The sequence below is a fragment of the Elephantulus edwardii genome, unplaced genomic scaffold (genome assembly GCF_000299155.1).
Source record: "Elephantulus edwardii isolate Elephantulus edwardi_28Jun2011 unplaced genomic scaffold, EleEdw1.0 scaffold00020, whole genome shotgun sequence".
NCBI classification, from domain to species: Eukaryota; Metazoa; Chordata; class Mammalia; order Macroscelidea; family Macroscelididae; genus Elephantulus; species Elephantulus edwardii.
Genome location: NW_006399770.1, coordinates 221,252 through 236,415, shown reverse-complemented (window position 1 = coordinate 236,415; position 15,164 = coordinate 221,252). Strand labels below are relative to the sequence as shown.

General features: G+C 36.1%; 1 protein-coding gene across 1 annotated transcript in view; it reads right to left on the bottom strand.

Annotated features, from left to right (window-relative positions):
• Positions 1–731: 731 nt before the first annotated feature.
• Positions 732–15,164, bottom strand: part of BTBD8 (BTB (POZ) domain containing 8) — a 105,894-nt gene continuing 91,461 nt past the window's right edge. Inside the window, 4 exon segments of the mRNA XM_006882476.1 lie at positions 732–873; positions 1,717–1,805; positions 7,043–7,139; positions 8,773–8,853. Of these exon segments, the coding sequence (XP_006882538.1) occupies positions 732–873; positions 1,717–1,805; positions 7,043–7,139; positions 8,773–8,853 (409 nt within the window).

The window sequence follows — 15,164 nt, the reverse complement described above, 5'->3', positions numbered from 1 at the left end:
GGTGTGCCTGATATAGGCCATGGTCTTCTCAATTGCTTGCTCTGCATCTGAGAGCTGTACAATAACTAAGGAGGACCAAAGAAAAATCAATGCCTTTGAGTTGTGACGCAAGAAAAGAGTATTGACCATAACACAGACTGCCAAGAGCACAAATGGAGAGGGTGGAAACCCAGGTGCTCCTTGGGATTTTGAAGCTGACATACTTTAGGCATGTTGCCAGGAATGACCAGTCTTTGGAAAAAGAACATGCTTGGAAGGGTAGAGGATCAGTGAAAGAGAAGGAAGACCCTGGATGAGATGGTTTGACAAAGTGACTGTGGCAATGGAGTCAGGTGTGTCAGAGGTGGTGAGATTGGCTCAGTATAGGGCAGGGATCAGAGGTATTATTCATAGGATAGCTATGAGTTATAGCTGACTCACAACAATAGAACTGAGGTGGAAAGAGGTGCATGAGGAGAGCAAAAATAGAATGTATAAACAATGAACATTGTCAAGGGGGATGCAACTTGGAAGAATCAGTTTAAGAAAAACATAGCTATTGAAAACCACTAGGACATTAGAGATTAGTGTAAGGATAGGGAGTGAAGGAATAGGTAAGGTGCAATGGGAACTCGATGAGACAGGGTGATAAAAGGTATAGATCAATAGTAACTGACTGATGCATATAAATAATTGTACATAAACCAATTTTTATAAAAGAAATAAAAAAATACTTTAAGTGCCTACATAAATTATGTGATGAGAAACAAGGTTATTTGGGTTATACTTACTATGGACTGAATCAACGTATTAAGACAAGTTTTCTGAATTTCAGAGGGTACATTTGCAAAACTTCTCTCAGACCAGCACCTTGCAAAATGCTTTACAATCCACCTGTTTTAAATTTAAGAATTCCAAGTAAGAATTATGAAAATACTTTTCATTATAATATTCAATAATATCTCAGTTGTCAGTTTGAGGAACTATACATATATTTTACTAACCTTTACTGTTAATTGTATTAAATCTGTGGTAGACCTAACTGTTTTTTCCTTTCCTGGATACATGGAGTTTGTTCCAGATTGTGAATAACAGTACAGTGTGTTACATATTATACTACTAATACAAAGGTCAGAAGTTTAAATCTACCAGAAGCAAGAAGAGCAATCCACTCCTGGAAAAATCCACAGCCTCAGAAACCTGATGGAGGGTCATTATGACCCAGAATCAACCCCAGAGCAGCGGGTGTTTTGGCTTAACTATGATTTAGTTAAAATAAAATTTATCCAAATCCTCTTGAATAATGTCTGAATTGACAGGTTATTTTTCTCAGTTGGTACAACTAGCTAAGTATTAAGACACTTACATTGTGCTCAATAAAAAAATAGGCCACATATATGATTGAATATTATGGTTAGCACAGGAATCCAGAATTAAGGTTGCATAGAGAAGTATACTCTGGGTGTCGGGGGAGTAAGGGATGGGGGAATTATACACTAATGAAGGAGGGTTTTTTTGGTTTTTTTTCGGAGAGGGGTGAACTGGTGGGGAGGGGTGGGCAGGGAGAAAAGTGTGGCAATGAATGAATGGAAATCCAAAACCTCTGTAAATGTCTATTAAAATTAATTAAAAAAAGAAAGAAAAAATAGGCCACATCTATAATTATCCACAATATTAGGAAAATTAAAGAATAAGACCTTCAGATTAATACTCTCAGTACTACTTCATCTCACTTACTTCACACAGTCAGCATAAAGACTTTCCACACCAAATGAATGTGCAATCATCAGGCATTCCAGCATAGAGTCCATCTTTCCAGGAATAGGCTAAAAATCAATAGACAATAGCACATTACTTTTTTAACTGAAAACGTTTTGTTCAAGAAAATGTTTAACTGCTAAATAACTGTAGTTAAATCAAAAGTCTGTTATATTCAGATCAGTTTTTATTGATAACGTTCAGTTTTACAGAAATCATTTGATCTCCTTCATCTTCCAGAATGCACAGTATTTTTATACACAAGTCTTTTTTCACAACACACACACACACACACACACACACACACACACACACAGTAGGACGGAGACAGAGGAGAGGAGGGAGGGCAGAAAAGGGAAATGAGAGAGGAGAGAGAAAGACATAAATCATTTCTAGTACCTCACACAGCATCCAGTAGAACTACACAGTCTAATCTGCTTTTTAAGTACATGTACACTGGAAGGTTTTACACTGGCTTCAAATAAAAGTAAAATTTAATTGGATGAGAATTAATTACAACAGTTCTAAATGTATGTGTGTGTGTGTGTATACAAACAAGCTTGGAAGCAGGAGTGGCATCCACTTCTGAAACAGCTTGCCTCCAGAAACTATGAACTTGGAGAAATTATGAAAATTATACAAGTGTTCAGGTCTTTCGTTCATAGGATCGCTATGAGTCTTCTACAAATCGATGGCACTTAACAACAACAACATATATATGAAAACTATAACAAATAAAATGTAGATAATAGTAGTGAGAACAACTTGCTGCTTTTGGTGTTAAACCCTCTTGTGTTATATATATCGCCCTTGCACATATTTTCAGGTTTTGGACCATGTTTGTAAGCACATCTATCACACCATTAAGTTGATCACAGTCTAGCTTTTCTATGTACATAACTATTAATAGTGATTACTGAATATACCATGGACTTTCAAAAGTACAAACAAACGGGTCTTATAAGAAATGCAGTCAGAATACTCCTAGCAAGACTTTGCCTAACATTCTATGGTCATGTGGGCAGGAGAGACCAACCCCTGAAGAAGGAAATTCTATATGGAAAAGTAGAGAACCACAGGGAAAAAGGAAGACCCTCAATTAGATGAACTGACAGATGGCTGCAACAGTGAGCTTGAGCAGAGCAGAGATCGTGATGAGGGGGCAGCTGTCTTCTCTGTTGTGAAGAGAGTTGCTGTGAGTTAGAGCTGACTCTATACCACCAAACACAGCCATAAATAAAGAAAAACAACTGGTCAATGTGTATATCTGGTCTCTAATGTATACTTGCTTCACTCTGAGAGAACAGTAAAAACTTCTTTAGAGATGCCTTCAGCACAGTCATCCTAATAAAGTGACTTCCAACTTCTTTTAAAAAAATGAATTGCTATTAATTTGATATTATCATTCTCTTCCCTTAAAAGTGTTACATTAGCATTTATTTAAGAAATAGAATATAATTATTTTGCTCTGCGTATTAACATCAACATTTTAAGTTATTCCTTTAGAGGTAATTAAAGGTCCTCTACATTGTCCTAAAAATCACAAATGGCTATCACTGTATATGCTATCCAATGATACTTCTAAGTTAAAATCTTTATTTCTTGATCCACATGGCTTTCACATTACGATGATAGAAAGGGTTACTGGTACCCGCATACTTGACAACCTAAAATAGCCAGAAATATAAAAAATATTATAAGAAGTAATTGAAAGTGACAAGGACAGATATAGAACACTTGAAAAGACCCATCACAGAAGAAGAAATTGAAAAGGTCATAAAAAGAATTCCCCATAAGAAAAGTCTTGGGCCTGATGGCTTCACAGCTGAATTCTACCAAACTTGCAGAGAGAATTTAGCACCGATTCTACTTAAATTATTTTTAAAAATTGAAAAAGAAGGAACACTTCCAGAGACATTCTATGAAGTAATGTATAACCCTAAAACCAAAACCAGGCAAAGATATTACCAAGAAAGAACACTACAGATCTATCATGACTATAGATGCAAAAGTGCTTAGCAAAATCCTAGCCGATAGAATCCAACAGCACATTAAAAAAAATTATAACTCATTATTACCAAGTGGGATTCATAACAGGTATGCAAGGATGGTTCAACATAAAAGGAAAACAATCAACATAATTCACTATATTAACAAATTTAATAGCAAGAACCATATCTTACAATTGATGAAGTAAAGGCATTTGAAAAAATACTACACCCCTTCCTGATAAAGACACTGAAAAAACTGAGGGAATTTTCTCAACATAATGAAAAGTATATATGCAAAACCAAGAGTCAATATCATTCTCAATGGAGAAAGACTAAAATCATTTTCCTTGCAAACAGACAAGGATGCCCACTATCACCACTTTTACTCAATAATGTACTGGAAGTACTTGCTAGAGTAATGTATGAGATGGAAATAAAAAGCATCCAGATCAGCTGAGAGATGGTTAAACTGTCGCTATATGCAGATGATATGGTAGTATACAAAGATAATCCCAAAGACTTAACAAAAACTGTTAGTTAGTAGGCCAATTTAGTAGGGTGGCAGGATATAAGATCAATATCCAAAAATCAGCAGGATTACTCTGCAGTAACAAAGAGAACTCAGAGAAGGAAATCAGGAAAGCATTATATTTTAACCACAAATTGAGATTCTTGGGAGTGAACCTAACTAGGGATACAAAAAACCTAAACAAAGAAAACTACAGAGCATTTCTGCAAGACACAATGAAAGACCTAAAGAAATGAAAAAATATGCCCTGTTCATGGATAGAAGACCCAATATCATGAAAATGAGAATCCTACCAAAAGCAATTTACATGTTCAATGCAATCCCAATCCAGTTATCAAATTCATTTTTTCAAGGAGATTGAAAGGGAAATTATCAAATTTATTTGGAGACTCAAGAGACTCCAAATAAGCAAAACACTTCTGAGAAACAAAAATGAGGTAGGAGGCATAGCACTCTCTGACCTCAAAACCTACTACACAGCAGTAGCAACCAAAACAGCATGGTACTGGTAAAATGACAGGCACATAGACCAATGGAAAAAACTGGGAACCCAGAAATAGAGCCAACTATCTATGGTCAACTGATATTCAACAAGGAAATCAAAGCTATCAAATGGGGAAATGACCACTTCTTTAACAAATGGGACTGGTAAAACTGGACTTTCACCTGCAGAATGCTGAAACAGGATCCACATCTCACACCATACACAAAAATCAACTTCAGGTGGATCAGAGACCTGGGAATAAAGGCCAAAACCATAAAGTTCATCAGAGATAACCTGAGATCAAGCTTGGAACGCCTAGTCTGTGGTATAAAGAGACTGCCAAATATAGCCAGAAATGCACAATCTGAAGAGGATAAAATTGATGAATGGGACTTCCTAAAGACTAAATCCTGATGTGCATAAAAACCTTTTTCCAACAGGTGAAAAGAAAACCCACCAACAGGGAACAAACATTTGGTAAAACCATCTCAGACAAGAGACTCATAATGAAAGTTTACAGAATACTTCTGAGACTCCTCAAGTAAAAAACTGATAACCCAATTACAAAATGGGCAAAAGACATGGAAAAACTTTTCACAGAGAAGATATTCAAATGGCCAACAGACACATGAAATGCTCAAAGTCACTGGTAACAAGAGAGATGCAAATCAAAACCGCAATGAGATACCACCTCACTCCAGTAACAGTGGCAAAGTTTAATAGGATAGCAAGTAGTAAATGTTGGAGAGGATGTGGTGAGACAGGAACTCTTATATATACACTGTTGGTGGGATTGTAAAATGGTACAATCACTCTGGAAGGCAGTTTGGCGCATCCTCAAAATGCTGAACATAGAAATTCAGTATGACCCAGATATTCCACTGCTTGGCATATACCCTGAGAAAATGAGAACTGAGGCACAGAGACTTTTACACCAATGTCCATAGCACTGTTACTCACTATTGCAAGAACATGGAAACAGTCCAGATGTCCAACCATAATTGAATGGGTTGAGAAATTATGGTACATTCATACAATGGAATAGTACATAGCATGCAACAGCAATGATTTTGTAAATTATTATCTAACTCGGGAGGGACTGGAAAGCATTATGCTGAGTGAACTAACTCAGTCCCACAGGATAAATATTGTATAAAGCCATTATAGTAGAATGAGTATGAAGATTTGGGGTGGGGTGGAAGCAGAGGGACGAGGATGTACAGGGTGGTGGTGGTGAATTCATTATGGAGTTTTACAATCTGATGAGTGGTGGGTGAGGGAAATTGGAAGAATCTGGTCTAAAAAACAATGTATTCCAATTTTGTAAATAAACTAATATAATAATTAAGAAACAAGGAAGTGCAGGGTTAAATCAGCAGGTGTTTAAAAGTAAACTCGGAGGTGAGGCAGTAGTGGTACAGTAACCAGTTGTTCATGTTCTCTTTCGTAGATAGGGCATTTAGTGACTTTTTTTTCAAATCAACGCAACATACATGGAGATAGAAAAAGTCCTAAAGGACAAATCTAAATTTGAATATCATTTAAACTATTATAGTCTACTCAGAAGACTGCCTCTCAAATATTCAGTAAGAAAGAAATACTGATGTAAACAATTCTTTAAATATTTGTTTTTGGTGAAGGATAAAAGAAAAATATGCTAATTGCAGAAAATATTGAAGAGAATAAATAAGGAAAGAAAAATTATTATTAATAGTCCTAAAGTAAAATTAAAACAGTGGATAATCTAAGAATCTTGTACAAAATGACTCTGAAATACATAGCATAGGATCTTTGTTTAGACAATAAATTTATATATGCATAAACTAAAATTTTAAAAATGGAATGTCTTTAGTATACTCCACCTAGAGACATAATAGGTAGAAAAGAACTATATTCTGTCCCAACATGCTGTGAAGACAGGTGGTAGGAAAAAAGAGAATATTTTCAAGGGAAAGAACTGATGAAATACTGTGTAACACCCGGGTTAACAGAAAAGATAACCTTGGCTCTTGCCCCTAATTTCATATCCTCACTCTACCTTTGAATTCTTTTAGCTACTCATATATCCTGTCAATAAACACCCATTTGAATTTTATTTTGCCTAAATTATTTTAAAGGCATTATATTTTTAATAAGCTTACCATATGAGCTTTTTCTTCTCTGGAGTTCCCATTAGTTTCACTGCCTTTTAACATTTTTAGTATTTTAAAACAGTATTTACTATTAGATGAAAATGACTAGGTAATAATGGATAATAACTTTAAGCACTGGATGAAAAGATAACTAAGAGTCAAGCTTTACCTTTTGAAAGAAATTACAATAATCTCTTCTTAAAGTATAGATCACCACTTCTTTTAATCCTTCCAGTCCATACATATCAACAGTACTGAGTATATGACTAAAATAAAAACACATACACTTGTTATTTCTCAGTTTGAAAAATAAAGGCATAATACACAATGGTTTGTTCATAATATATAGTCTGTTTAGAAAAAAATCAAATTATTTTTATTTTAGTACTTTTTGCCCTACAAAGTAAATAAATTTTATTAACTTTAGAAAGTAGTTGGTAAAATGTTGAAAGCACTATTACATTGTTTGTTGTATGTGCCATTGAGTCAGAACCAATTCATAGCTGACCCTCAAGTGAGTTTTCAGCAGCAATAAAACGCATAGGAGAAGACTGTCCATCATACCGCTACAGAGCAGCTGGTGGATTTGAACCATATGCCTTTGGGTTGGCAGTGCAGCCTCTTACCACTAGGCCATTAAAAAAAATAACTGAAAGTAAATTTAAAAGATGTTTCATTCAACTTCTTATTGTACATCAATCCTGGAAATTTCTGGTTTTTAAGGTTGAAAAAAATTTAAAATTCTTGACAACAAATTTGTATAATGTGAAGGGAGTAGATCGCTAATATTTATCATATGTAAGAATGATCCAAAGATTTTAGGCAATCCTCAATTACTTAAAGAGGAATATTTGCTTCTTTCATTTCTTCTTTCATTTCTTTTTGAACATTTATACAAAAATTTAGGAAATCTACAGGCTTTAGGAGAACAATGCAATTCACTGTTAAGTATCAAGGGAAAAAAGTACTATACTCAATCCCTTGTAATATGGTACTTTTCCCCCAAGAAACATTTAGCTCATGCTTACAAGCAACCAGTGAATATTTAAAGTATAGGTTTCATTTGTCTGATTAGAAGAACACAAAAAGGTGAGGACATCTGAAACATTGATTAAGAACAGCAAGGAGGAATTTGTGCTACCAGATTTTAGCAATTCAGAAAGTAAGTCACTCTAGCACACTTAAATAGTCCTATCAGTGTTGGTTTTTTTCTTGTTAAGAGCTGTCAAGTTGAGCACGACTCATAGCGACCCTGTGAACAATAGTTCTCAACCTTGCCTTATCATGTGTCATCCTCACCATCTCTGATGTACTTCTTGGTCTTTTGTTGTTGTTGTTAAGTGCCGTCGAGTTGTAGGCGACTCATAGCGAACCTATGAATGAAAGTCCTCAATACTTGTGTGACTTTCATCCTTTCTCCAGGTTCATAGGGTTTCCAGATTTCAGAGGCAAGCTATTTACAGAAGTGGATGCCACTCCTGCTTAGGATGTTTATATTCATCTACAAGTTTTAATATTACCCCACCCCTCTTTTTTGCCTGCTTAAAAAACCACATTCTAAAATTTTTAAAAAGAAAAAGAACTGTTCAAAGAACTGTTCAAAAGAACTGTTCAAATAATTTTTCTAAACATGCTATCTATTCTTCATAACAAAAATAAATTTCTTGATTTAAGTATAAATGTAAGATTTTTATTAATCATGTTATTAATATGAATTAGCAGATAATTTTTCTCCTAAGTAAGCAAAGTTATTTAATATTTTTTTCCAAATATTCCCAAAACACATAAAAGATACAGCAAAATAGATAAAACATGAATTTCTCACTTCATAGACACTTTACAACATAGTTAAAACAAATGGAAAGAAGAAATCATAACATTATTAAAAATAATACATACCTAATATTAACATTCTCTGGAAGGGTCAAAGTTCCTCCATATATAAAATACATCATAGCACGCATGTCTGTCTGATTTATACTGAAAATTTGAAAATAAAAACTGAACTCAAATTTAGAAATAATTGAGGTTCAACTGATATCATAAGACATTCTAGTGTTCCCACAAAATTTTAGTCAAGATGAAATTATAATCTCACATATGATCTCAAGAATATGTTCTCTGAATAATACCTATGGTAAAGGATATCCTTCATTTAAAAGAAGGTATAACTGCAGCAAAAGATTTTTATGTTATACAATGTTATTAGAATATTAATACATCATTTATTGTTATTAAACATATTATAGACTTTTAGAGTTCAGAGAAACTATGATGATTTTGTGCTCTATGAAGTCAGAACTGACCCACAGGTGACCCTCCAGCGGGTTTTCAAGACACAGTAAATCACACAGGAAGAGAATGTCAATCCTTCTCCCATGGAGCAGCTGGAGGATTCAAAACATGTGTCTTTGGGAGTGCTGCACAGCTTCTTAACACTAGGCCACCAGAGGTAAAGAAACCAGAGAGGTCAAATACCGCTCTCACCCATTAAAAAGATCTCTTCAGCATCTTTGACAACAGGCTCTGGTCTTGCTCAAGTGATTCAAATGGGCAAGGCTTTTAACAAGAAGGATTCTTGTTATGGTGTCAGTTTTGCATGACTCTCATATACTCAACCCATTGTCATCAAGTTGGAACTGATTCATACTAAACTCTACAGTTGAGTTTTCAGAGGCTGTTAACTTGGACTGGGTGAGATAGCTCATCTTCGTCCTCCTGACTACTAATGACTTCAAACTGTCAAAAAGTGTGACCTTCGGCTGAGCAGTGCAAGTCTCTACATACTACACCACCAGAGCATCCCAATCTCTCCTAGAGATTTAAAAAAAAAAGTAGAATGATGGCCTCTGATTACTAGATTTCAACTCTGATATCATGATCTCTCTCCTCTTCTCAACATTTCACAATATGCCAATTTAGCCCTATTTCTTTTAATTCTGTCTTGCTAACAGGATGGTTACAGGATTTCTTACATCTTGATTCTATGAGAAAAAGAGTAGAAGGGAAGAACCACCAGAACTTGAGATTAGAAAGACTTAATGTCTCTTTTTTCCCCATTTTCTATTAAACCATTTTATGGTTGTGATGGGACATATAACAGTAACATAGAATAAAATTTTCTTTCATATGGGGTATAGTATATTACACAAGCCAGCTTTGGTCCTCATATTAAAGTCATGCTAATGATTCAACTAATGGCATGTGAATAAAGGACTTGTAATTATATACTGTTGAGTCAGAATTGATCCACAGACGATTCTCCAGTGGGTTTTCAGAGGCAGTGAACTGAAAGAGGAGACTGCCCATCTTTCTCTTCCAATACAGCTGGTGAACTGATGTCTTTGAGTTGTGATGTTGGGAGAAGCATACTAAACATCCCACATCTTTTGCCAGAAGAACAAACAGATATATCCTGCAAAATGTGCAGATGGAGTGCTCCTTGAAAGCAAGAATGGTGAAACTTCACCTCTTATACTTGGAGCATGTTGCTAGGAGAGCTATTTCTTGGAAAGGGATAACATTCCTGGAAAAAGGGAGGGTCAGCGAAAGAGAGGAAGACCCCAAATGAGATGGATTGATACACTGAATTCAGCAATGAGCTCAAATGTGTCACAGATGATGAAAATATGACAGAGTTCAGGTTTGTTGTTTATAGGGTCAGTAAGAGTCAACTCAATGGAACCGAACAACAAAGATGCTTCAACTCTTTTATTTCCCCTTCTTATTTTGAACAAGAAGGAAGGACGTTATTTTTTAGGACACCTCAAAACTTCAATTAGTTATTATTTCTCTAGACAGACTATAGAGTTAATAATTCCATGCCTTATTCTATTCTAGCACTGATAAAAAACGTCTTTAATTTAGGCTCCGCTCTATATCACTTCTTTTACTGGCCAAGTGTAGCTTCTCATTGTTGTTGTGGTTATGCCCTTTTGAGTTGTAACCAACCAACCTTCCAGTAAGTTTGCATAGCCAGTGAATCACAAGGGAGAAGCCTGCCCATCTTTCTCTCATGGAGCAGCTGGTAGACTCAAATTGCGTGCCTTTGGTTTGACAGCACAGCTCCTTATTACTAGGCCATCAGAGCTCTGTATTCTCCATATTCATAGAAAAGAGTCCAGATTCCTAAACTCAACATAACAAATCCTCAATCATCTTACCTGCAGTTTGTCCTGTTTAGTAGCTAGCTGTTCCTAGATAAGTAAACTATTAATTTTCTATACTTAGAACTGTTTATAATTTCCTGTATGTCCAGACCGTAGCACATATTGTTTGTGGAGTTAAAAAGATCCTTCTTAAAAAAAAGCTCTCCCTAAAAGTCATTTGAGAGCCTCAAATCACGTGGTCTATGGAATGAAAGTAGGTGAGCCTACAGAAGATCTATTCAGGCTTAAAACTTAGAAGGGGAATAAGGGAAAAAGACCCATTTTACAATTACATTGTTTAACATTTTCAACTTCTGACTAGTAAAGAAAATTAAGTTAAAAGGGGAGAGGGAGGCTTTTCCTTTCTACTTTATTTCATTTTTTAGACACAAGACATGCATGTCTTTATTTTATCATTTCTTTACCATTACTGGACTCTATGAAGAGAAATGTGGCATTAGGATCAGAGGAAGACTCATCAACAACCTGCATTATGCAGATGACACAACCTGGCTTGCTGCCACCGAAGAAGACTTGAAATGCTTACTGCAGAAGACCAGACTGTAACCTTTAACATAGATTACATCTCAATAGCAAGAAGATAAAAATCAATATTCATAGCAGCATTATTCACCATCTCAAGAATATGGAAACAGCCCATATGTCCAACCACAATTGAATGGTATTGAGAAATTATGGTACATTCACAGAATGAAATACTACACAGCATGTAAGAGCAACGATTTTGAAAATCACTACCTAACCTGGGAGGGCTAGAGACCATTAGGCTACGTGAACTAACTCAGTCCCATAAAGGCAAATACTATAGAAGACGATTTTTGCAGAAATAAAAAAATAACTAGTAAACGTGTATGAAGATCCAAGGGGGGGAGGGTAGGAGCAGAGGAGTAAAAAGGGGTAGGGGGTAGTCACAGGGTCACACAATTTGATGGGTAGAGGGAGGGGTGGGTAAAGGAAAAATCACCACTGAGCCAATAAGCAGCCATCATGACAGACTGGAGAAAGGATTGAAGTTGTTAATGATTCCATCTTGCTTGGATCCACAATCAACAAATACCCTTGGTACTAGGAGTAGGAAATCAGGAGATATAATGCTTTGGGCAAGTCCACTGTCAAGGATCTCTCCAACATACTGAAGAATAATGATGTCAGTCTGAAGACTAAAGTGGGCCTGATTCAGGCCATGGTCTTTCCAATCACTTGCTATATAACTGAGAGCTGGACAGTGACTAAGGATGACAGGAGAACTGATGCCTTTGAGTTATGGGGTTGGGGAAGAGGCCTAAATGTCCTATGGACTGCCACAAGAACAGTTATGTCTAGGAGAAGGTACAACCAAGAGTGTTCCTCAGAGGTAAAGATAGCAAACCTTTATCTCTTATACTTTGAGTATGTTGTTCAGAGAAGTTGTTTACTAGAGGGGAACATAATGCATGGAAAGGTGGAGGGTTGGCAAAAGAGAAGATCCTCAATGAGATGGATAGACAGACACAGTGACTGCAGCAATAGGCCCAAGTGTGTCAAAGTTGATGAGGATGGCACAGGATAGAATAGGGTTCAGGTCTAGTGTTCATAGGCTGAGTATGAGTCATACTCAACTACATGGCACCTAAAAACAAGATCAAAAAGGAGGTGGGGGAAATTAAATTTGAAAAAAATGGTAATAACTAAAATCCATTGAGCACTTATGGGGCTTGTGGGTACAGTGGTTAAGCACTTAGCTGCTAATCAAAAGATTGGTGGCTCAAATCCACCAACTGCTCACCTGGGGAAAAAAAGAAATGTTGGAATCTACTCAATAACAATGGATTTGGGATTTTTTTTTCCTACTTACCACTTGTGATGTGCCAGTTACTGTTTATAAGCATTCTGAATGCCCTTAGCCTATTTAATCATTATAATGACAGGAAGTAGTTACTGCTATTATTTGCTGTTGAGTTGAGAACTGATTCATAGCTGACTCTGCAGTGGGTTTTCAGAGACTTTAAATTATATGGGTCAAAAAGGAAAAGGGAAAAATATTTCAGGAAGTAGCATATGTGTATCATTGTTGATGTCAGATGGATTCTGGTTGAAAGCAAAGAATACCAGAAGAATGTCTATGTATGCTTTATTGACTAAGCAAAGGCACTCAATATATTATGTGGAAAATTGTGTGGATCATAACAAATTATGGCTAACATTTAGAAGAATGGGAATCCCTGAGCACTTAATTATGTTCATGCAAAATCTATCCATAGATCAAGGAGTCGTGGGAATAGAGCAATAGAACACTGTGTAGTTGAAAATTAAGTAAGGCATGTGTCAGGGTTGTATCCCTTCTTTCTATCTATTAATCTATATGTGAAGCAAGTTATTTGAGAAGAAGGACTCTATGAAGAATGTGGCATCAGGATTGGAGGAAGACTTATCAATAACTTTTAGTATGCAGATGACACAACCTTACATGCTCAAAGTGAGGAGGATTTGAATCACTTGCTGCAGAAGAACAAACACTAGCTTTCAATATGGATTTCATGTCAATGTCAAGAAAACAACAATTTTCACCACTGGATCTATATGCAACATTATGACAGACATAATGACAGAGAAAAGACTGAAACTGTCAATGACTTCATCTTACTTAGATCCATAATCAATATACTTGGAACTGGAAGTCAGGAGATTAGGGGAAATATATTGCATTGGGAAAGCCTCCAATCAAGAACCTCTCCAAATTACTAAGAAGTAAAGATGTTGGAGGACTAAAGTTTCCCTGATTCAGACCATCATCTTTTCAATCATTTGCCAGGCTGGACATAATAAGGATAACTGAAGAAGAATTGATGCCATTGAACTGTGGTGTTGAAGAAGAATACTGAACTTGGACTACCAAAATAAAGATGTCTTGGAGAAGGTGCAGCCAGAGTACTCTTTGGAGGCAAGGATGGCAAAGCTTTGTCTCACATACTTTGGGCATGTTGCTAGGAGAGGCTATTCCTTGGAGAGGGACATCATGCTTGGAAAGGTAGAGGGTAAGTGAAAGAGAGGAAGATCCTCAAGGAGTTTGACTGACACAGCGAATGAACAATGGCTTGAACATGTCAGAAATTGTGAGGACGAGGACAGCACAGGGTAAGACAAGTGTGCTGTACTTAGGGTCACTTTGCATCACAGTCTACTAAAGGACACCCAAAACAAGAAGTTCCACTGGCACATTTCTCAAGCTGATTTATAACATCTTGTTTACATATATTTTCTCCATCTGGAATGAATACTGTGAGAGTGCCTATTTATACTTCCATCTCCAGATGTCCAGACGGTCAGCAATGATTTGTTATCCCAAGAGAAAATGAACTTTCTTTCCCCCTCATATAATTAGAGCTCTACACTGGGAACAAAGTAGGCAAAGCATCACAAAAGATCCAAATGCTTATTAGATACATTACTTAAAAAAATAAGGAAGCCAAGAATAAAAGAAGCAAGAATCTAAAAAAGTAGGAGCAAGAAAAGAGTTTAATATTTAGCCTTATGAAATGTATACTAAATAGATATCTTTTGGCAGTTGATGGGATATTCAGTACTCTTCTCCAACACAACTCAAAGGCATCAATTTTTCTGTTATCTTTTCTCACTATCCAACTTTCAGATGCTTAAGAAGTAACTGAAAAGACCATGGCTTGAATCAGGTGCACCTTAGTCTTTAAACTTCCATCTTTTCTCCTAAGCACCTTGGAGAGGTCCTGGGCAGCAGATTTTCCTAATAGAACACATCATACAATGTCTTGACTGCTTTTAACAAAGGTGTTGATTGTGAATCCAAGCAAGATGAAACTGCTGACAATTTCAATCTTTTCTCCATCTATCATGATGTTGTCTATAGGATCTCTTTTTTCTTAACACTTAAGAATCATATTTAGGTCTTTAAATTTCTGTAACAAGTGTTTCAAGTCCTCCTCACTTTCAGAAAGTGAAGTTGTGTTCTCTGCATTGTGCAGGTTGTGGATAAGTTTTCCTCTGACCTTGATGCCATAATAAGTTCTTCTAAGTAATATATTTTAGGACATTATGATTATTATAAGAGTCAGGAACGAGGGTTGCAAAGTGGAGTATACTCGGGGTGAGGGAGGGGGTGGGGGTGTG